The 21,728-nt window shown below is 41.5% G+C and overlaps 2 protein-coding genes across 2 annotated transcripts in view; one reads left to right on the forward strand and one right to left on the reverse strand.

Moving 5' to 3' along the window:
• Positions 1–11,168, forward strand: part of LOC137179531 (endonuclease V-like) — an 81,693-nt gene extending 70,525 nt beyond the window's left edge. Inside the window, exons 9-10 of the transcript XR_010927830.1 lie at positions 9,981–10,134; positions 10,312–11,168. The gene's annotated coding sequence lies outside the window, so the exon portion shown is untranslated. The remainder of the gene's footprint in view (positions 1–9,980; positions 10,135–10,311) is intronic.
• Positions 11,169–17,164: 5,996 nt separating this feature from the next.
• LOC137179533 (neuronal pentraxin-1-like) lies at positions 17,165–21,336 on the reverse strand. Its single transcript, XM_067584278.1, has 5 exons — positions 20,765–21,336; positions 20,191–20,398; positions 19,092–19,333; positions 18,528–18,707; positions 17,165–17,893 (listed from the first exon to the last, which is right to left on the reverse strand). Exons 1-5 carry the CDS (start codon positions 21,194–21,196, stop codon positions 17,672–17,674), a joined length of 1,284 nt encoding a protein of 427 aa, XP_067440379.1. The 5' UTR covers positions 21,197–21,336; the 3' UTR covers positions 17,165–17,671.
• Between the last annotated feature and the right edge of the window lie 392 nt (positions 21,337–21,728).

The raw sequence follows: 21,728 nt of genomic DNA on the forward strand, positions 1-21,728 counted from the left end.
TTCTCTCAGATGAATGACTTCCAAGAGAAAGAAGAGATAAAGTGCTTTCAGTCCCTTTCATCCCGGGGGTTTTATCCAGCTGATTTCTCACTACTTGGTTTAACCATCAAACAGTGTTTCATGTGGTCCCTAGCTCTTCCTGAACTAAAAGTCTCTGCAGACATGAAATATTAACTGTCTGTCTATGTCTCCCTCCTGGAACAGCTACAGTATACCTGGGCCTCGTGGTGATTTTCAGCTGGATGGAGATTAAAGGGACTAAGACAGAAATCACGTCATAGAGAGATACACAGAACAGGAACAGAAAGAACACACCTCCCCCCTTTTGTGCCTTTCTGACTGAAGTTAACTCTTTGATGCATTAGGGACACTGTGTGCTCATGTACAGGTGAATATGTGAGTTAGTTTGTGTGTGACAGTCCCGCAAGGTAACTTGCAAGAGTCCTTGTAGGAAATTCTGTTATGGTGATGAGTTTCATCTACATCTTCCCGACTCTGTCCTCTCCCTGCCCATCTCCTGGTGGCCTCCCCCTTCACCTCAGTGGAGCTACCACGCTGATGTTTACTTCTTAAGATACTGAAGATGAAGTTTATGTGATTTGAGGCTACACATGTATCATCTGTGTTTCACAGAGTGAGATCCGGTAAGATTTTCTCAGAGAATCAGGCTAAATTGACAACCAGTATAGAAGTATGTTGAAGTACCAGCGATTCTACATCTCATGATTAAAGTCCAGTGTCAATGCAAAATGTATCAAAGTGGATAGCATGGGTGTGGAGGTCAGAGTATTGGATGGGCATGTAGCACACCTGACTTTCATGCTCAGGACCAGAATCAGAGACCTACAATTAAATTTCCCCCTTTCATTAACCGTAACAATCTTCACTAATGTTAATCAGGTGTTATAGTTGCCTAACCCCGACCATAATCATTGTTTATTTGCCATAACCTCAATCTTCCCCTAACTTTAACTATACCATAATTGCCATGCACAGACATGACTGAACGTGAGAATTTCTATAAAGATTTCCTGAACATATTCCAGGGTTTTGCAGAATCGTTAAATATCACCTTTTTTGTCTGGTGATAGGGTTGCATTTGTCAGTGTCTTCAGAATAGTATATGATCATTGGCTTTGGTTAAACCTGAAAAAAAAAACGATAATTTACTCACTTGGGGGCAGTGGAAACAAGCTGTAAACACAAAACTGACATACCTTTTAAAGTGGCAGGGCGAACCTTTAGCAAACAATTGATCTCCACCAACTCTTGTCTGGCTTTTTAGTGGCCAACTGCTCCACTATGTTCATTAGCTAGTCTCTAACTTTGTCTGCTGTGTGCTGGACTCATATAGTGGGTTTTAAGAGCATCTGCCTGCTACGTGTAAAAATGACACTATGAGAGCAGTGAGAGTGAATCAAAACAGTAAAGTTGCACACCATAAAACCAAAACAATGGTTTAAGATTAGGAAACTATAACAGTTGTGGTGAAAAAAAGATCCACTCCAAACTCCTCCAAAAGAGCTTTTGCGACAGTAATAACAGTGCTGTGCTGTAGCCTACCTACAGTGATCATAGTTCACATGGCTGCTAGAGGTCCTTGTCAGGTACACATATACAAAGGTAATGTAAGGCAACATTTGTTGTTGTTTATCTTGTGAGGACAATCTCAAAATAATCCCTGATTCAAACATTTTGACATGTGATAGTAAAAAAGGCACAGGTGTTACTAATCACAGATTAGAAACTGGACTCACCTGAATGGACAGTCATTATTAATGTTATTAAATACACCTGTGCTTTTCCTCATTTAACAGGCTGGTAGGCTGTTAAAAAGGCCTTTCTTGTGTGGTAGTAAAGAGCAAGGCAGGATTTTGCTGACAAACTGTATCTTAAATTCAAAACTATTATTTGTCGAGTTTAATTCTTAAAATCACTCATCACTTGTTTTTCCCCTTGGTTTATTATTACATGCATTGCTTTTTAATAATGTTTATCGTACTCATGGATGTAAGAAGTTTGTGCCAAGAGTGTGTTCAGCTGCAAAAAAAACATTTTCACTGCCAAGGCACTACATGGCAAAGTGTGTCTTCAGTGGTGGTCAATACCTTCACAAGGAGACTCCTTTGCTTGTTCAGCTATGTGAAGGTCAGTTTTAGGCCCAGTCAAGAGGAAAGGAGAAGAGAAGAGTCCCTTAAGAGAAGTGTTCACATGAGAAAAGACCAGAAGAAGGATTTTTAATGAATCTGTGAGCTACCTGTGTGTGGTTAGAGGGAGGCAAGGGATTTTTGCAGAGTGAATAGGGCTCAAGTTGTCTTTCTAGGGGACGTCAGTGCAGTAATTGGTTAGGGGGTCTGCGGAAACCAACAGGGAATTAGTTGGCCTTTCGCCCGTGTGGAGGTGTCTCGTGTTCACAAGGTCATATTCTGCTGCAGAGCATAAAAAACGCTTCCATTTTCTCTAAAGGACGACTGTAACATGAGTGGATGTTCATTTTTATGATGCCAGCCTCTTTCATTTGAATCTGAGCTCCATGCATGCACCACAATTAAAGTGAATCCCTTCAGTGATACTGCTGGGCATCATTCATTTCTGTTCTATTCCATGTGGCATACACGAACTTCTAAGACTTCAAATTAACTCATTGGTGGTAACATAGTGAATTTCTGTGAGTAAAAAGCTGACAGTTGTGTTTTGCAAAATTGCAAAGTAACAGTACGATTACGCTTGAGAACTTTTTGCATTTTTAAAGAGCTTCCATTCACCATGATATATTAATGTGCAGATCAAGAGCAACCCAAGAGTCATAGTGACTGAGAGGTCTCCTGTGAGCTGCAGCACCCCTCTGCACTGTCATGACATTGTACTTGATTAAAAAACCAACCACTGCTTTACTGCAATGTGACTTTCATGACTCAAAGGTCTTTCAGGTGCTTCTCTTCTGAGGGACAAGCAGGACCGTCAAAGTCACGACACACGTCTGATCTCCAACATAAATATTTCAACCAATAGCAAGCAGGCACACCAAAGTAACAGGCCACTGTCATTCATGACACAAAAAGAAAATGTAGGTGTTATTCCACATTGTTCTTACTGTCAACAAATCCCATGAAAAGACCAAAACTATTTCGACTTTCTGACTTCCTCAGTCTGTTTTTGGGCTATTTGTTGTCAGGGACTATTTTCAGATGTGGATTAATACACATTTGATGCTAGTGAGTGTTAGCAGCAGCAGGATGGTGTATGTGGGATTGAGTCAAAATAAATCAGAGTGCTCATGTTCAAGGTAATGGAGGAACATGTCACCCAGGGCAACAGTGTGGCTCATTGATGTGTTTTTAATGGATTTTGGACAACAATAGAGTTCAGTGGCACAATGGATTAAGCTATATGAGGCTTTGGCTACACAGACATAACTTACTAATAAGATCATTTGTTGGCAATAAGAAGAAAATCTAGCATCATATACACATTCAGCTTCAAACTGCCTATGTTTTTTTTACTGTCAGGACAGGAAAACATAGTTTTTGCTTTGAAATGCTCTGGAAAAACCAAGACGCATCGAGTGACACAAGCGTCTTGGAAACAACATATTGTAGCTACAGTGAAGCACTGAGGGAACGCAGGAAACCTCAGTGTAAAAATCCTGTAACTACTTCCCTCTCCATCACAAGACTGATTGGTTGTCTCATGGCACCTCTCTCTGCCTAGATCAACTTGTCATGCATGTGACAGCAGCAATAATGTTGTTTACAGAATAGCATGCGGAGGTGAACACAAGATATAAGAAGCACATCAGCATGGACTCTCTTGTCCTTTCTTCTTCTTTATCTCTTTTCTCCCTCTTCCTTATCCTTGTGTTTCTATTCACTTTCTCTCATGTTTTTATGTTCAGCATAAAGCCCATCTATTTGAGGAGAACCCTGGTCCTTTCCTCCTGGTTGCATTTGAAGTGTCTTCTTTCTCTGCCTTGTCATCGTGAGCTTTGCAGCCACATGGCTTCTGCTTGGCTTTCACTCAGTTGCTGAATCATCGCTTTGATTCTGTTCTTTCTGTCTTTTTTCCTCCATCATCCGCCAGCTCTCGGTCCCCAGCCACTGATCCAAGAAAAAGTTGCTGCTTCTCTATGCTTGCTTATGTAATTCCAACTTATTTATATGTTATATTATGTAATGTATTTTGCTGCAGTATCAACACTCCAAACAATACCCCTGCCAGTACGGCTTTATGCAGAGATGAATCATGTTGAACTGAACAGTCACGACTAATGAGCGGCAATGTGTTTGTAATTACCATGAGGACATTCGTTAAGCATTATAGCTGCACTTGTGGCCTAGCTAGCTCTCACAGCCCTCGCTATCTTGATTTAGCTTGCTAGTATGCAGCCGGTTTGATTTTAGCAAAGCTCATTTAGCGTCAGAGATTTTGCTTTCATTTCCCTAATTGTTAGTTGTGCATTAACATTTAAATACAACAGATGTGTGATTTACAGTTACATCTGCAGCTGCGATGCTGCTGTACAGTTTAATGCAGCACCTGCTGTTCAGTTCAGATGCCTAAACTGGAATTTACATAAGGTTTACCAAGCCTGATGGATGCATAGAAACACACAGACAAAAGAAGTAAAGGGGCACTCTACCGATTTGACACATGAAGTTCAATTAACTAGTCATAAGAAGTACTACTCAGCCTGTGAAAACTGTTGTGTAATGTCTACTGTGGCTCTTAAGGATCTTTGTTAAGTCTGAGAAAATAACCTTGTTTTGGACTTGGAGAATACAAATTTATAACAGAAGGCCGGGACAGGGGACACTGAGTTTTAAAGATCTGGCCATTTTCCAGACAGGCAGAGTGTAACTAAGAAGTGCATCCAGGTTTTTTGGAGCTAGACCAATACTAGAGACTAAAAGTCAGGATATCTCAACCTCTGCTGCATTAACTTTGACCATTCTGTGTCTAAGGTCTCAAAGCAATGTTCTATTTTGGGCTGTCTTAGATGGAAATTGAGAAATGTGGGAAAAAAACGCAGTGAAATCTTCGATCGTCAATCCCAAACAATGGTCCTGGATCACACTGTGAGACACGTCTAACAATGGCTGATTTAAGCTTTGCAGCCTACTGCACCAGCTGTATGTTAGTTTGATGGTAAGTTCAACACTTGCTGCTCTGCTGTAATCAGTTTTGTTCAGTTCCACCATCTCTACTTACACTCTAACTGAATTAAGTCAACTGTAATCAAACCATTAGCGCAAATGATGTTTCATTTAGTGCATCATGTGTATAAAATGGGAGAGAAGTCAACTCCTAAACAGCCGAAGTTTCTGTTTCATGCAACCAAGTGATGTCCGTCTCATTTAATGCAACATAAAATCACACTCGTAGTCTCGTCTAAATGTAACTCTAGATGACAATGCAGAGAGTGCATATCTGTCATAGAAATGTAAATGGATGCAGTCTGTCCCAGGAAATGTGTTCTGGTATTAATAAAGAAAAAAATGACACTTGCTTGAGCTATGTGTAAATTTTGTTATATCAATAACAGCAACATTCAGACAGTGTGAGAAATTTAGGACTAACTTCTACAAAAACCTGTGTTTATAAATCAGCCAATGGCAATATGGCATGAAATGTTACAGAATACATTGGTTGATGCTGACATTATAAGCACTTTTTTTTAAAATCAGCATTTTAGCCAAAGCTTGTTTTTTATTTTTCTGCATTTTCAAAATGTTTCTATTTTCATCGTGTTACACTATTATTCACCAGGCAGTCATTGTACAATCTGACATGCCTCAACACTTATATTGCAAAGTCTGACACAGATTTGGACCAAGATTTAATTTGACCCATCTTATAGTGTCTCATACTTTTTCTTCTTTGCACTGTGTGTGTTATAATGTGCAGGTGTGGCTGCATGCAAACTTTATTAACAGCGTTTTGGTCCTCAGATCTTCCTCATGTAAACATTTGCAGTCAAACAACAGGTTTCAAATGTATGCGGCTAGAATATTATGTCATGAAGGAGTGTGTGTGTGTGCTGTATACCTGTGAATATGCATTCAGCTATTCACAATTGACCTAATTACATTGCACATCCGTTGGCGTTGTTCCCAGATGGATGCAAGGCAGGTGGGCAGGTGTGCGTGCGTGTGTGTGTGAGAGAGAGAGCTAGTTTAATGTCACTTATGTTCCTTCTCTCCCAGGAGGCCACATGGAGGAACTGGCCTCACTGAGTGGCAGATTTGGGTTAATTAAACTGGAACTAGAGAATATACACAAATTCACACACAGAGAGAAACACACACTGTCGCTGTAGCTGTGGCCCGACCTGACAACACGCTGTGGATACATCCTCCTGTTCTTTCATACAGACACACACACACGGACACGTTTCCCTTCTGTTCCACATCTCACAGACACTTAAGCAGGTACTCAGCCTGTTTTCTGTCCACACAAACACACACAGACTGTATGCACACACATCTACTGCAGCGTCTCTCTGTCCCTCCCTCTCTCTCTCAAACACATACACATCCACTGCAGCACTCTCATATCTCTGTCCTCTTCTCACATACATACAACACATTCATACATATCTACCGCAGTATATTTCTAACTTATGTCCTCTACATGTGCTTTTTTTTAAATTTTTTTTATCTCCACTGGGAAAACTGATTGATCCAATCCTACACAGATCCCCCTCCAGTGGAAATCTGCTTAGGAATATTCATATGAAACATCGCCTGTTCTCTTTCCATCTCGGCCGTATTACAAAGTGCACAAAGTCTGAACATCGACTCAATGTCATACAAGGCTGCGAAAGGCTCCAGTACATCTGTAGCTGAATATTCTACTTGACGCAAATCCCCACAGTGAGACGGCAGGCCTGTTACTCTGCATGGGATAGGACGAGGGCATGCGTGTGTTTATGTTTATGTCTTCAATCGTATTCTCACATTTATACTGAAGCAGACAGGTCATTCAGGCATTTTGTTTGTTTGTGTGTCTTTGATTTGTTTATGTTTTTTTATTTTGTTTTTGTCATGAATGCCTTCCTGCCTTCCTGCCTTCCTGCCTGCCTGCCTGCCTGCCTGCCACACCAGCAGACACAACCGCAACAGAAATTCTCAATCCTGATTCAGGCTTGTTCAATTATTCATACTGCTATTGCGGTGCTCTGGCACAGAGAGTGAGAGAGGGATGGAGGAGGAGAGAGGCGATGAAGGAAGGGAGGGGAGGTGTTTCCTAAGAAAGGCAGCTTCAGAGATGGAATACAATATGTATGTGCATCTACTCTGTTTCACTGTCGTCAGCCCGCCCTGCTGCGCCTGCCTCTCATAACCTCTCTCATCTTTGTTTCTCCTTCTGACTTTCTCTCTCTCTCTCTCTCTCTCTCTGTCTTTTGTCTGCCTCTTTTGCTCCATTTGATCTGCCCTGTCTCTCATTTTCTTTCCTCCTTTTTCCCCCCTTCTCCTCTCCCAGTCTCTTTCCTGTTTCCCTCATCTGTCGCTCTCCATCTGATTAATTTACAGGTCTCTCTTTTCCCCTCTTCACTCTCTCTCTCTTTCTCTCTCTCTTACTGTTTGACATTGTGTCACCATCCCTCCTTAGGGCCTTGATCACAGGATGAGCCCTACCATTAGAGCCCTCAAAGCTCAAGGGAGAGAGAAGGGGTGTTAGTCTTGACCAGGCTGCAAACTGCATCCAAGGATTTATACTGCTGACCTTGAATATGTGATCACTGCCTATACTTAACCCCCCTTGGGAGGTTACATCATCCCACTTCTAGCTCACCCTACACTCCTCCAGCCCCTGCAGGGATCTATGTAAAAGACATGTCCAGGACCTGTATTTGGCCCACATGGTCTTCTCTACCCTCTTGACCTCCTCATCTTCAGATACCTTTTTCTTTCTCTTGTCTTCTATGCTTTTTACTTTTTTTTCTTCCCCTCCTTGATCTGATTTTGCCGTCCACACCCTTTTTTTTTTTTTTTAGGTTTTCTTCTCAATGCAGTAGACCACTGTGATGCTCCCCACCCCCACCACCACCACCACCACCACCTCCCTGTTATGGAAATCACTGGCCTCCTCTGGTGGATGGCCCGTTTCTGTGAGATATGGGCTGTAACTGCTTCCCTAGAGAGCGAGAGATAGAGAGAGAGAGAGAGAGAGAGAGAGAGATGTAGGCAAGGAGGGGGGAACATGAGAAAAAGAGCAAAATGTATAAGAATTTGTGGGGAATCTGGGAGAGAGAACATGCAGGAGGGGAAAATAAAGAAAGAACATATGCCTGCTTGCCTGGGTTCACAGTGAGAGAAATAAAGATGATGAGGGAGTAAAAGAGAATATGAGGGGCAAAGGAAGGGAAGGCTGGAGGGAGAAAAAACGAGAGAGAGGCTTGAAGTCTGAAAATACAGAACAGAGTGCAGAGGAACATGTCTGTCATTAAACTCATTGGACTGTATTTCAATGTAAATTTCATTAGAAATTTAACAAATTCTATAAAGGGTTTATAAATTGTAACTAATTGCTTTATATTAATATATAATATAATAAACATGAATAATTTGCTAATGCTTTATATAAACCATTAATAAGAACAATTTTGGGGCTTCCAGGTAGTAAAACATTCCTGGTTTATTCTCTTCCAGCATCAAACTTAATTTGTCTTTTCAGCTCATCAGGCAGACTCACCAACACACCGACCTCTGACCTTCTCAAAAAGTTATCAATATCACCTTTATTACGTGTAAACTTGATGGATTGTTGGAAAAAAACCTTTATTAATGACTCGAAGGCTTATTAGCAAATAAGACTCTTTATTAATGGCTTACTAACATTTGTAGCTGCATACTTGAAGTCTTTTTGAGTGTTTTTTCAGAACTTGGTAACCAAAAAGTATTCATAAAATAAATCAATGTAAATCATTAGTAAATGATTTACTCACAGTTTTGTTTTTTGTTTTTTTTAAAAAAAAAACATTAGTTACAACTTATAAACCAAGACATACAAGAAAATGGTAAAGACTTCTGGAAATGCTTTACAGTAATTTAAAGTTCTGTGATTTCCGTCATGGTTTCATGGAAAGAAATGTGTAACTTGGTAGGGAAACAGAAACCCTGTTTAAACCCAAGTAAATACTCATTTACTATTAATTCATTATTTGAACTTAATTGTTCCTATGATCAAATGTATGCTTCCCTGTAGACAAATTTCACATTTCTGCATGTTTGACTGACCTGCTGTGGACTGACTAAAAGACTCTACTGTATGTTACACTAGACTACTATTAATTGGCGGTGTACTAATTGAACATTGTCTCTGTATACCCTCTAATTACAGTCCATTCTCAAAAGAAAAGGTAGAAAAGGTCAAAAATTCAGTCAGCAAAAACGACCTATAGTTACGTTTGAGTGACAGACGTCACCATCTAGCGGCTGTAGTAATTATGATCCGGAGAAGTGACGCAGTTGAGATGATGTCAATATAAGATGACAAATTTCCGTAACCAGAGGAGGTGGGTTTGGGGAGTGGTAGATAGATAGATGGATGGCAAAACATGGACTTGGCTGCAAGTCCATGTTTCACATTTCCCTCTTCCAAATGCAAATGTCACATTTCCAAAAGACTGTAATTATAATTATAATATAATTTATTGTTGCCATGATGACAAAGTCTCCCTAACTTTAAAGAATTAGTAACTTTAACCCATACCACGTCTCAAGTGATCATTTTAACCCAAACCATGATTTTTCCCTGACCCTAACAGCAGACCTTAACCACAGCCTTAACACACCTCCCTGTAACTTGATTGTCTAGCTGCTCCTGACTTACCCCCTCTGGATACACCAAGACCTGTATGACTGAGAATAGTTGATATGTTGCATGGCTTGGTTTTAACCACTCCTGAGTCTGTGTCTTCCTCTACTGAACACCAGCTCCGTCACATTTATCCGCCTCACAGATTCTGATTTCCACAGGGGAGTTCACCTGAGACAACCTTTTAAATGAGATCAAGACTCCTGGCGATGATGACTCCTCCCCATCACCTTCCCCAGTGTTCCACCAGCTTCCTCTTTGACATCCTGTCGTCGTGCGTCAGCCATACATATTTTATTGAGGATTCAGCGAGGGGTAAGTGGCAGTAGGTTAGGGCTAGGCACATAAATAAATCAAAGCAGATCGGAACTGGTGTGGGGGAATTTCATACAGAGTTGGTGCTGTTATGGCAGCAGGCATGTGGGCTGCAGTCATGGTTGTTTTCCTTTTCTTTTCAATTGAACTGAAACTTCATATGTTTGTTTGTTTCAGGACCCCAGGAAACTTAAAGCTTGCTCAAAATTAATGAATCAGAAAGAAAATTCAAGCATTCACTCATGAAAAAACATGCTTACTACAGAGAGGTCCAGTGAGTGGAAGGAAACCTGTGCTCACCTGGGAGAAACTCATCACAAACAGAGGGAGGAAACACCCGAGAGCCGCCAGAACCACAGGCCAGAGCATCCATCTGTGGAGAGTTGGGTTATAACTCAGCAGGCTTTCAGATCAAACGCACACTTCAAAAGACTTCCACATCTCAAAGAAGGGCCTGAATAGTCAGGATTGTCAGACTTGTTTGGGATATAGACATGCAGTATGAAGAGTTAATGAGTAAAAAAAAGAAAAAAAATTGTTTGTTCAAAAAAACAAACAAGCAGTTGGCTCGATGAAATGAGATGAAGCGAAAGCTGAATCAAAAGTATCAATAAATGCCCTTAGTTCAGACAAGCATGAAGTAGTTATGGATGTACAACAACCACAATGAAGCTGCATAAAGGTGAAGTGCATAGAATTTAGTGGCATCTAGTGGAACAGACTTGGCAGAAATTGAATATAATATTCATGTGTGTTTTGTGTGTGTGTGTTAACATTCAAGTATGTTTTCATTAGTTTATAATCACCTGAAAATAAGTGTGAAAATGTGTTTTTGATACCTTAGAATGAGTTCTTCATATCTACAAAGGGAGCGGGTCCTCTTCACCAGAGCCCACCATGTTGTACTGCCATGTTTCTACAGTAGCCCAGAATGGACAAACCAAGCACTGGCTCTAGAGAGGGCCTGTAGGTGGTACTTTATTTGTGCTCCAAATCTAAATTAAATACTCTCTTGTTTACTTATGATTAATTAATTTTCTGTAATGCATTTTCATTACATTTATAAATATGGGTTATTTATTATTGCACTTTTATTGCGGGGGCCCTGAGGCAAAGATTTGCACTGTTGTCCCCCCTGACCTTCTCTCTGCATTGGTTATGTACAGATGATTTAGCTTAACACAACTTTATTTAGGAATATACACCATATGAGGGCAATATAAGCGAAAATAATAAAGAAGTTGAAACTAGATTTAGACACAGGGCCTTCTATAAAAATGGACAACAATATAGAAATGTGTCCCACCTTAGTTGATGGTGCACTTTAGATGTATAAATTCCCTAATACATTTGCAATTAATCAAATTACCAAAAACTAACTGACAAGTATTGAAACAAGGTCTGGGGCCCTAGTAGCACATTTTTCCTGGTTGATAATCCATCTTTGTGGAGGAGCATTTACAAAAGTTTTTGTTTTTTTTTTAAGAAAAGATTGAAAAGGTTAACTTAGTCATTCAAACGTGATCAACAGAGATGAAAATATAAGGATGAGAGCAGAGCTTCACGATCTGAAATGTAGGTGTATTATAAGGCCACAATCAATACGCTACTGCAGAAGGACTGACACAGTCATGCGGTCTGTTACCTAAAGTGTTTGCTGACACCTTGTTCTCACTGTCTCTTCTGCAGCAACAGCACATGAGACTGCATTAATGAAGTCTAATGGGACAATTGAGACTAATTATCTGGCAGCATATGCAGTATTAAAATCAAATGCAGCTGAAATGCTCCTGAGCAGAATATAATGTGCAGGTGCATTTGATACCAATGAGCAGTACAACTGACTAGTGGCTAGACTACTAACAGTTAGGTTTTCTCTTACTCGCAGGTGAATTATTAGAGAGTTGTAGGCTACTAGTTGTAGCTACTCTAACTGTTTAAGTGCAAGACTAATTACCTATTTAGTGCTAATGTTATTAGCTAGCAGGTATGTCTTCCTCAAAAAAGAACCTGCAGCAATTCTCAACACCTCTCCACTTGTTCAAAATTTAAATCAGGAAACACTGTGGTGCTGGTAACTGAAGCTGTTCCTAAACTGGATATGATCAATATTTTTATATTAACAATGGATTATGTCAGTCGTAGTAACAAAGACACAGTTTCCCCTCAGCTCTATGAAGTTTCAGCATTTTTTAGCTCATTGTTTTGGTTTTCTGGCCTGCAACTTTACTATTCAAGCTCATCACTCCCATTAGCATTTTTTACAGAAAACAGCAGCAGGCTGTTTCCAGCCAAAAAAGCTCTAAGATTTCACTATGCATTATCTGCCCAGCACCAAATGGCAGACAAAGTTAGCATCTAGCTGGAGAAAATAGTGGAGCATTTAGCAGCTAAAGAGCCAGATATTTCCCTCAGGATTTGGAGACCAAAAGCAGAGATAAAAGGAGAATGAATATTGGAGTTGCGCCAAAGAATCCCTGGCTCCAACTGACTCCCGTTCAAAAAACCTCAACTTTCCTGTAGAAATACAAAGTCAATTATTTTTTGCAATGAGTCCTAATGGTCTCAGTCACTACAGTTGAGCCCTCTAATGAGTGTGCTGGTGGTCACTTTGGAAATGATTGCTCCGTTAATAAGATTTGAAGACTTATAGTAAGCTAGTTTTGATGTCTGCCATGTGGGTGTTGATTGACAGCTGAGAATTACAGTTGGCTAACCTGCTGCTCTTCCTGACTCCAAGAGTTGCACAGAGTCTGACTATTGTCGTAATAGTAAATAATAAAAGCAAGTTTAACGTTACTTGATTAAGATACCTCTCCTGTTAGCACAATCTAGCTAAAGTAGCTCCCGTTAGCCCGAGGTAGTGGTAGGTAGGTAGTTTACAGGCCATGAAAGGAAACACCCTTCACTCTTTATTCAGAAGGTCCTGGCTCCAACGGAAAAGATGGCACCGACCATGAGCTGCAACTCTGGGCTTCAAATGGTTTGAATGGAAACCAACAGGTGACATCACACCTTGCTACGTACATATTTATATACAGTTTATGATTAAACTCAAAATATATCATTTTATTTAGCTTTGTTGGGTAGTTTTGTGTACAGTGTATAATCCTACTGTTGTACTTTATTTATCTATTCATTGTTACAAGTTTATTTCTCTCCTTCAGCTCCTCCTGTATTGTGGTGGAGGGCTCTCTCTTGTCCCACACGCTGAGGTTATTTTAAAAGGGAAATTTGTCTTCTTGGGCTGCTGAACTGCTGCTGTTGTCAGCCTGTGAAGCCGACTGGGACTTATGTGATATTCGGGCTATAAAGAGAGAGGGGTAAAAAGGAATGTGTTCTCTCTGTACTGACTGAGACAGGTCTTCATTTAGTAGAAGTTTTTGTCCCACAGTGATTCCTGACCAGCACAGCAGCCTCCTGTCGTGGCCTACATCCACCTTGATCCCAGCTTGCCCAGGAAGCCTCATTATCCTCCCTGCGTCCTTCTTGGAAGCTTCTGCTGATCAGTAAATGCCACAAGTTCCACTCCCTGCTGTCTCTGGGAGCTCTCACCATAGGAGGAAAATGAAGAGGAGGAGAGCTGAGGAACAAGACAAGGCTCCCTGTCTTTCTCTCTCCAGTTAGATGCTGGCTCTCTTCTTTCAGGCAGTTGCTGTGAATCAAATCCCTTTGACCACGTCATGTCTTGATGCTCAACATGAAAGAACTCCAGCAGCAAAAATAAGCAGGCTGTCGGTAGTCGAAAGGCCTCACCATGTGCTAATATTTGAGGGAACACACACTCTTTTAGCAGACAGTCCTCTTAGTTTTATTTGTAGAGCATGGCAACCCCCAAACTCTCATTACATGGTGCTGCTTTGTCACCCCAATGTTAATAAGAGAAATTGCTGCCGTTCTGACCTGAAACATTATTCCTGTTCCATTATTCCTTGCCTCTGCCACAGGGGACAGCTTATGAATTAATGAGATGTCAGCAGAGATGTCACGTCTTTATCCACTCAATCTCTCCAAGAGAAAAAACAACCTCCACGGAGGAATTGATATAACGTAGCACCATGAATCTTGTTTGTCTCGAGCGGCTTGGCTCAGGGGGCCCCATCTTTAGAAATGCTGTCTCCTTCTGTTTTGTTATGACAGTTATACATCTGGGTAAAAAATGTAAAAAATAAAAATAAGAGGAACCCTCTCATTCTTGTATCAAAATATAATTAATTATGTGTACATGTAACAGCTCTTTGTTTAGTTGTTTAGGAGTTTTCTAGTTTATTTTTCTATTTTTTTACTGTATATATGTTTGGTATCTTGGTCGTTGTGTAAGTGTTCCATGTTCATGAGTCCATAATTGCTGTTGATGCTTTTTGTGTGTGTATGTTCTGTTGACCCCAAGGTTAGCATGTGAAACGGCATCGGTCTGACAACAACATATTGTCCCTGAATATGAGGTTTGGGAAAAGCACCTTACCTAAATAAATAAGGTGAAGTACTAAAAAGTTAAGTAGGACACTTTCTCCTAAATGTCAGTATGAACAGCAGCATCTGTTTACATTGCCAAGTGAGGATGTGTCCTGGAATATGTGCTTTGCCAGCAAAACATTGTGTGATGTACTGCACCTTAGCATATAGAGGATGAAAATTACTAACAACCTTTAAAAATTTGCTCTTTACTCATTTCCCCTCAGTCGTGGCCTCTGTACTTTGTGCTTGTGTCAAAGCTTTATGGCGCAATCACATTGTGCTCGACTGGAAGGCGTAACCCCAAATATTTCATTGTGTAACGTTGTCAGTGGAGATTGTGCTCATGTAAGAGGTGGCTTGATCTTTGTGTCTTACACATAAATACAAGGTGTAAGATCCTCCTTTAGGCCGTCTGGATCTATTTTAGTCTGTCGGCTTTAAATTCTGCACATCGTGGTGTCTGAAGCACAAATGCAATTGCACCACAGCAATATACTCAGTCAGGGCTTAGCAGCATTACGCTGGCAGGGTATTAGCTGAGTGTAGTAGACCTAGTGATTATGACAGCGTGCCCAGTGATGGTGTTGTGTGTGGTGGCATCAAAATGAAAGTCAGTCTTATCTGGATACGGTTCATCCACCACCATGCTGAAGTCTGAGCTGGTATTCACTCAGCAGTCACAGAACCACCCGCTGGTCTCAAAATATTAGATTATAATATGGGGGTTCATTTATTTGTTTAACACAAATCAATGTTCATTGAAACTTCAACGTAATGACAGGGTGCTCAAGAAGGGGTGTGCTCTCTCATTATGATGACTTTTGTTTCCAACACCATGCCTGTCCACTCTGAGGATGGGAAAGACTTCCTGCCAAATCCTGAATTTGGTTGGAAAGCATTATGCAGCCATCTTTCAGCTGTCCTGGTATTTTCTATAAATGTAATTGGCTGATATGTGTTTCGTGATACATCTGCCAACATGGCTTAGAGACCAGAATAAATCGTTTTCTGTCCCTGTGTGTGTTTAATGCTGCTTCCCAGGATAAAACTATTGGGGGAGAGTGACTCAGGAGCAAAGATTGGCTCTTTGTATTAATGCCTTGCCATTCTTTTAACAGGCTCTTGACCCTGGCCACTGTCTGCTGTGCATGATGGGAGATTACTTTGAGGTGATGCAGATCCTCTCACAGCTAAATAAAATCCGCTTCAAGGTCAAGCTTAAGACGAGAAATTTGTGTGACAGAGACCATGCAAGTATACTAAAACTTTGTCTTTCCCTAATATATTTCAGGCAAGGCTCAATGGAGCTTTACTTTTTTAAATAAAGGGAAACCCTGTTGTCAGATAAGATTACAGCTGCCCACTCTGAAATGTTTCATAATAAAATATCTCAATTGGTTTGAAAACAGGAAAACATAATCATGACATTGCTTTCACCACTTGATGCACAAGAAACAGATTAAGTGACTAATTTGAATTCAATAAACAGCAGCATCTTGTCAATGTGAATTTTCGGTGCGCCAGCAACAGGTGATCTGATAGTGACAGTCAACCTTAAAGTGCTGTAGTTTTAATTTAAGCTGCATTCACTTGAACTGGGCTACTCAAAGGCTGATATGACTAGGCACTTTTATCCTCCGACAGCCTTGCTGTCTTTAGTGCAAGCACTGCATCTCACAGCAGCAACAACAAAGCATCGAGTGGGTTATCTTCTGCAGTCAGCTACAAAGGAGTGACTGCACACACGCAGGCACCCACACGGTTTGATTTCTTTTCTGAGGTGCCCATTCTGACCTTCACTGACTTGGACATTTCGCTTATGTGGAAATTACCTCCCCCTCTTTACCATTTGACACCCTAAAAATGTTACGTTTGATCAGCGATTCTCTCTCCTGCGCCCTCTCACTCTGGGTTGGCTTCCCGTCCCTCTTCCCCCCTGTTATGATCACACCTTTTGATGCACATAACCAAACGCAACGAATGCACTGTGACATTAAGTATCACAATTTTATTACAAAAATTAAATTCTTCATCTCTCAGTTTTGCCATGCTTGGAGCATATAACAATACAGTAAAAAACCCAGACCCAGAGAAGATAGTAAAGCAGATTTCAACAATGCTTTCACAGCACTCTGTCATTCATGCTGTTACTATACAGATACTGTAACATTCCTAATACAGAGTAGTACAAACACCTGCCAAAACACATTATGTCAGATAACAAACTGTAATTAAATTACATTTACCAGAGGAACAAGAAACTCAACCTAGCTCAAAAAAAAGAAGAGAAATAAAAAAAACAGAAACCAATTAACATTTAATTTGCAACTTAAAACATTCTGAATGTGCTGAATATTTGTACCAGCCCAAGGCACCCAGGCTTTGTAGCAATGTTGGCAAGTTAACGACATTCTTACAGAAACACTGGAAGCGAACAACGATTACAAATTGACTTGTACCACAGTCTGACTTTGCAGTGTCCTTCAGCATACCCTCCTCTCCTGGCGTTCTCTTCGTCAGTCACAGTGCAAGTTCCGGAGGGGCGGGGCAGAGTGAAGGAGGATGGGGGTGGGAGGTGGGGGGGATTGGGGGTAGGGGGGGAGGAGGGGGGTTGCAGGGAGCTGTACCGAGTCAGACATCACTTCACAGCGCCAAACACTGACAAGAATTGGACGGACAGCGTAATCTCCCACTCTCCAAAGGGAAAGGGGTGGGAGTGGTTATGTAATTCCTCACTTGGATTGTGAATTGTCCAAACATAAGGCGCAGATTGCCAGCTGCCAGTCCAAGACAAAATAAGCAAAACGAAAAGCTTAGGTGTGCTTTCAACCAAACGTCCGAGAGAAAAAAGGAGAAACAGATACCAATACTTTCTCACTGAGGTTTCCCAAGACGATTTTTTTTTTCCTCAAGATGAAAAGTGTTGTTTTGCACATAAATACCTAAGAATGATAGAAATCCCAGATTTAAGCTTACCACTAACTCAAGATCAAATAGTCTCTAACAAACGTCAAATGAAGACGAAAACGACAAAAGCTCAGAAATACAGAGAGGCCTTTCTTGAACGGTGAAACGCAGTTCAATTGAGCGAACGGCAAGGCTCGAAGGTCCATTTGGTCGCTCCGCCAAATATTTCGATGTTGCTCTCCGTCCAGGAGAAGACGTTGCCGGCTGATGCTTTACTGTTGCAGGTTGCCAAGTTGTAGATCTCGGCAATAGAAAGTTTCCTATTCCAGATATTTAAGTTTGCTAACTCGCCAACGAAGGCTTGTGTTGCATCAAAGCCTCCTCCCAACGTGTCCTGTGGAATGAGACAGACAAATGTAGAACATCAGTGCTGTAAGTGCACATTAATATCTATTCCTCTTTGCAGTGTTCACAGGCAGATGGTGGGTATTTGAGCACAAGACTGCAGATTTGGTTGAACATGAGATTATCAGAGAGGACTTTTGTTTTTAGATATGATTGAACCCTGCACCAAGTTAGCACTCTTCAGTTAAAGACACAGAAATGTGACTTAGGAGCAATAGGTTACCTTTATTTCATTGAACTCCAGTCTGGAAACCATTTACTCTCTGGCATGTTTTATTTGACAGTGTAATGCTTGTGTGAGTGAGAATGAGAGTGATTTTCTCTATGAAACAGGTGTCAAATTATGTTTTTCTGTATAAATTCAGGCCAACTTGATGATGTGCAATGTTATGTTTTATGATGATTGGATGTTTTACTATGATGGGATGAAAAATTATACACTAATTAGTTTGGAAAGCCTTATTTGGCCACCTCGTCATGGTCTCCACAATTTCATTTCATAAATATTCCCACCTTTAATCTTTCTCCAAAACTAATTTCATAATTGGCTGATGTTGATTTCCAAGTATGTGGGGCTTAAAGTGATTATATTTGTACTCAGTGATGTGAAAATGTATAATCACCTGCTCTTGTCCCAGGACCAGCACTCCCTCTGGTTTGATGGGGTGATACGGCGCCAGATTTTCACCACTGCCCCGCATCACTCCATCCTGGAAGGCCTCCCACATCCCGTCACGGGTGGTCCATGTGATGCAGAGGTGATGCCATTTTCCATCATTGATGAGGAACGGCAGCTTTGCAACCTGCAGCAGAGACGTTTTCACTTTTCACTCTGTGCTCCTCTGTTCTGAGTTAATCCTCACACTTTAGTAGCAGAGTCACTCCCCGTCTTCATTTGCAGCCTGAAAACCCGTCTCTTCCACACTTTCTCCTCTTCCTGCAGAATCACCTCCCCTATCACATATCTTTCTGTTGCTCACCTTAGCACCTATTTTTATCCCATTTCCAGTTTTGGCATGGAGAAGTTGTCAGATTTCCCTGACTCATCCAAGCACAAGTATTTTAACTTTTTCCTACTGTTACACTAACTGTAAGTCTAGTCTTAACAACATGTAAATTTAAAAGGCACCAATGCACTGCAAAAGTAAGAAAATTAGTCTTTATTTCTGATAATATGTTGCCTTTACCTTGTCATTGATGAGAATCTCCATAGGGTTGTTCCCCCACTCGATCAGCACCAGCTCATTGGCCTGACCCGGGACAGCATAGGAGAAGGGTGTCCCCACCCCGGGTGAGGCGTTGGACTTGATCCACAGACACACGCTGAAGGAGTACATCTCAGGAAGGCTCCTCTTGGCTTTGGCATACATATAGTTGGTTCTCAGGGGGAAGGTCAGCTGGAACTTATCTGTTGGCCTGTTGTCTTTGCCTGTAGATGAGATTAATGTCAGTTCCACTGTTTCATCTGTAAAATTCACAGTGAGTATTTTCATGCATTTTTTTAATGTATTTAGGGATTAAGTGGAGGGTAAACCTTTATAAACCCACATCCATTTTAACATACACGAACACATGGTAAAGATTATGGAATTTATATGAGGAGAGTCTCTTTTATGGGAAGAAAGCTTGTAAGAAAATGTAATCTGTTCTATGTTTTCATAATGATATTTCCCACTGTTTAAATTACCGCTATCCCATCAGATTATGAAACACTGTTTCCACAATCATTTTCTATCTGTTGCCTGTGTGTAGAAGGGCTCTGTCTCCTCCCTCTCCTTCTCTCTCACATTCACTGTGTGCACGCGCTTACGCACGTGTTGAAAGGCTGAACGAGCCTTGATATATGCCCCAAAACGCGCCAGAGAGAGGCGCACCCTGCAAAGTTTCTCTGCGTCTGACCTCTGCAAAAAAAAAATCTCTTTTTGCATATCAGGCTCGCAAGTTAGACAGTCAGTTTTTTGGCTGTGAAACACATCAACTCAGCGAAGCAAAAGTGCTAACAGGTCTTGAGATATGCAAAGTAATGCAGCTCTCCTCTCCTCCCTCACAATATCTGTGCGCAACGTGATGATTGCGGCAGCGTGAACGGTTCCATATGAGTGCTGATGAGCACGAGCTGAAGATAACTGGGGTTTTTTTTCTAAAGGATGCGACACCCTGGAACTTAAAACAATTAAATTACACCTCATCTTGCTGAGAACTCCTGTGGAGCTAAATTTGATGCCGTGAAAGCAACACTGTGATGGTCACTTTTAAGTCCTGTGCGCCCTCAAAATCCAAACGCACCTTTCTCCAGGTCTGTGATGCGGTGGTGCAGAGAGGTGAGCGTGGACTCCACTCTGTTCCGCTGCTCGGTGTCATTCCTGGTGCCCGGTTTGGTTTCCTCTAACGTGTTGACCCGGGACAGAACCTGTTTCTCCATATCATCTATCTTGTTTTGCAGCAGATCTTTCAGGCTGTTCGCTTGCACGGTGTTATTCCCTCGGCTATATTGCTGCAAGGGACAGAGGGAGACAGATACTGGGTTAAAGGAGGACAGAGAAGACTTTCTTTTGCATCAAACTCCCTAAAACATGTTCTCTTCATACTCACTTTAAAGCTTAAAGCCTCTCTTTAACCTTACTGTTAGTTTATGTTTATACTCTGCGACACATTATTCAAAAGGTAGCAACCCACTTGGTTTACTTTACATGATGGTTCTCTCCTGCTGCCAGGAAAAAAGATGTACTAAAACACATGTGGTGCCAGGAAAATATTGCAGCAGCGTATAAAGGCTTAATCCTCATTCTAATTAACTACCAGGGCAACTCATTGAATTAACTTTTGACCCGGTCAGCGCTGCACTCCTCAGCTTGCCTACCTCTAGGTTCTCCAGTCTCTGTTTGAGGGTCTGTAAAGTCTGTCCCAGCTGGGCCAGAGTGTCCGTGGTGCCCCGTGATACATCTCCCATCGTGTTCTTCGACCCCGGCCGCCTCCCGCCGGGTCCCGCCGGCGCAGGGAAGCTCTGGCTCTCGCAGCGACTCAACTTGGACGTTAGTTCCCTGATTGTCTCCTTTTGGTTCATAATGGTCTCCTTTTGCTGCAGCACGGTCTCCCGCAGCTGCATGACCGTGGTCTTCAGGTCCTCCGCCGGCCCGCTGTTCTGCATCGTAGCCGTGCACAAGTCCATTCCCTTGGGCACCGACGTGCAAATAAACTGCGTTTGTCCGAAGTCTTGCGCGGAGCTCTCCACAACAACCAGGCAAGAAAGTAGAAAAAGTTTCCAGGGGGATGCGTCCATGGTTCCAGTCATGCTTGAGTGTGTGTGTGAGAGAGAGAGAGAGTGTGTGGGGTGTCTCTGAGATTTCAGCACCACGGAGCTGTCCGCTGAAGCTGGGAGCTGTGGATGCTGAGTGCAGTTTATATAGCGGACTTAACGCAGCGCAGATTCACTGCATCACAGAGGGGAGGCAGCGGGTTCTGCTCTACCTACAGAGTCCAGCCCCTTATTTAAGGTCGTCCTCACTGTTTGCCAAGCATCTACACAGGCAACGTCTTCTGTAGCAGAGAGCGCGCACACTATGTCTAAGTAGTAAAATATATTAGATTATTAATATTAGATTAAGTCGACATTGGAAGTGGAAATTGATCGCGAGTCTGTCCATATGATTTTTTATCAGTGATGGGAGAGGTACTCAGACAATTTACTTAATAAAAAGTGCAACAGAAATGCAGGAAATACTAGTTACTAGTTAAAGTTCTGCATTCAAAATCTTACTGAAATAAAAGTAAACAGGCCAGTTAAAACAATACCCACTATGCCGAATCGCCCTGCTATTGTGTTA

This window comes from Thunnus thynnus, chromosome 3 (genome assembly GCF_963924715.1).
Source record: "Thunnus thynnus chromosome 3, fThuThy2.1, whole genome shotgun sequence".
Classification (NCBI taxonomy): Eukaryota; Metazoa; Chordata; class Actinopteri; order Scombriformes; family Scombridae; genus Thunnus; species Thunnus thynnus.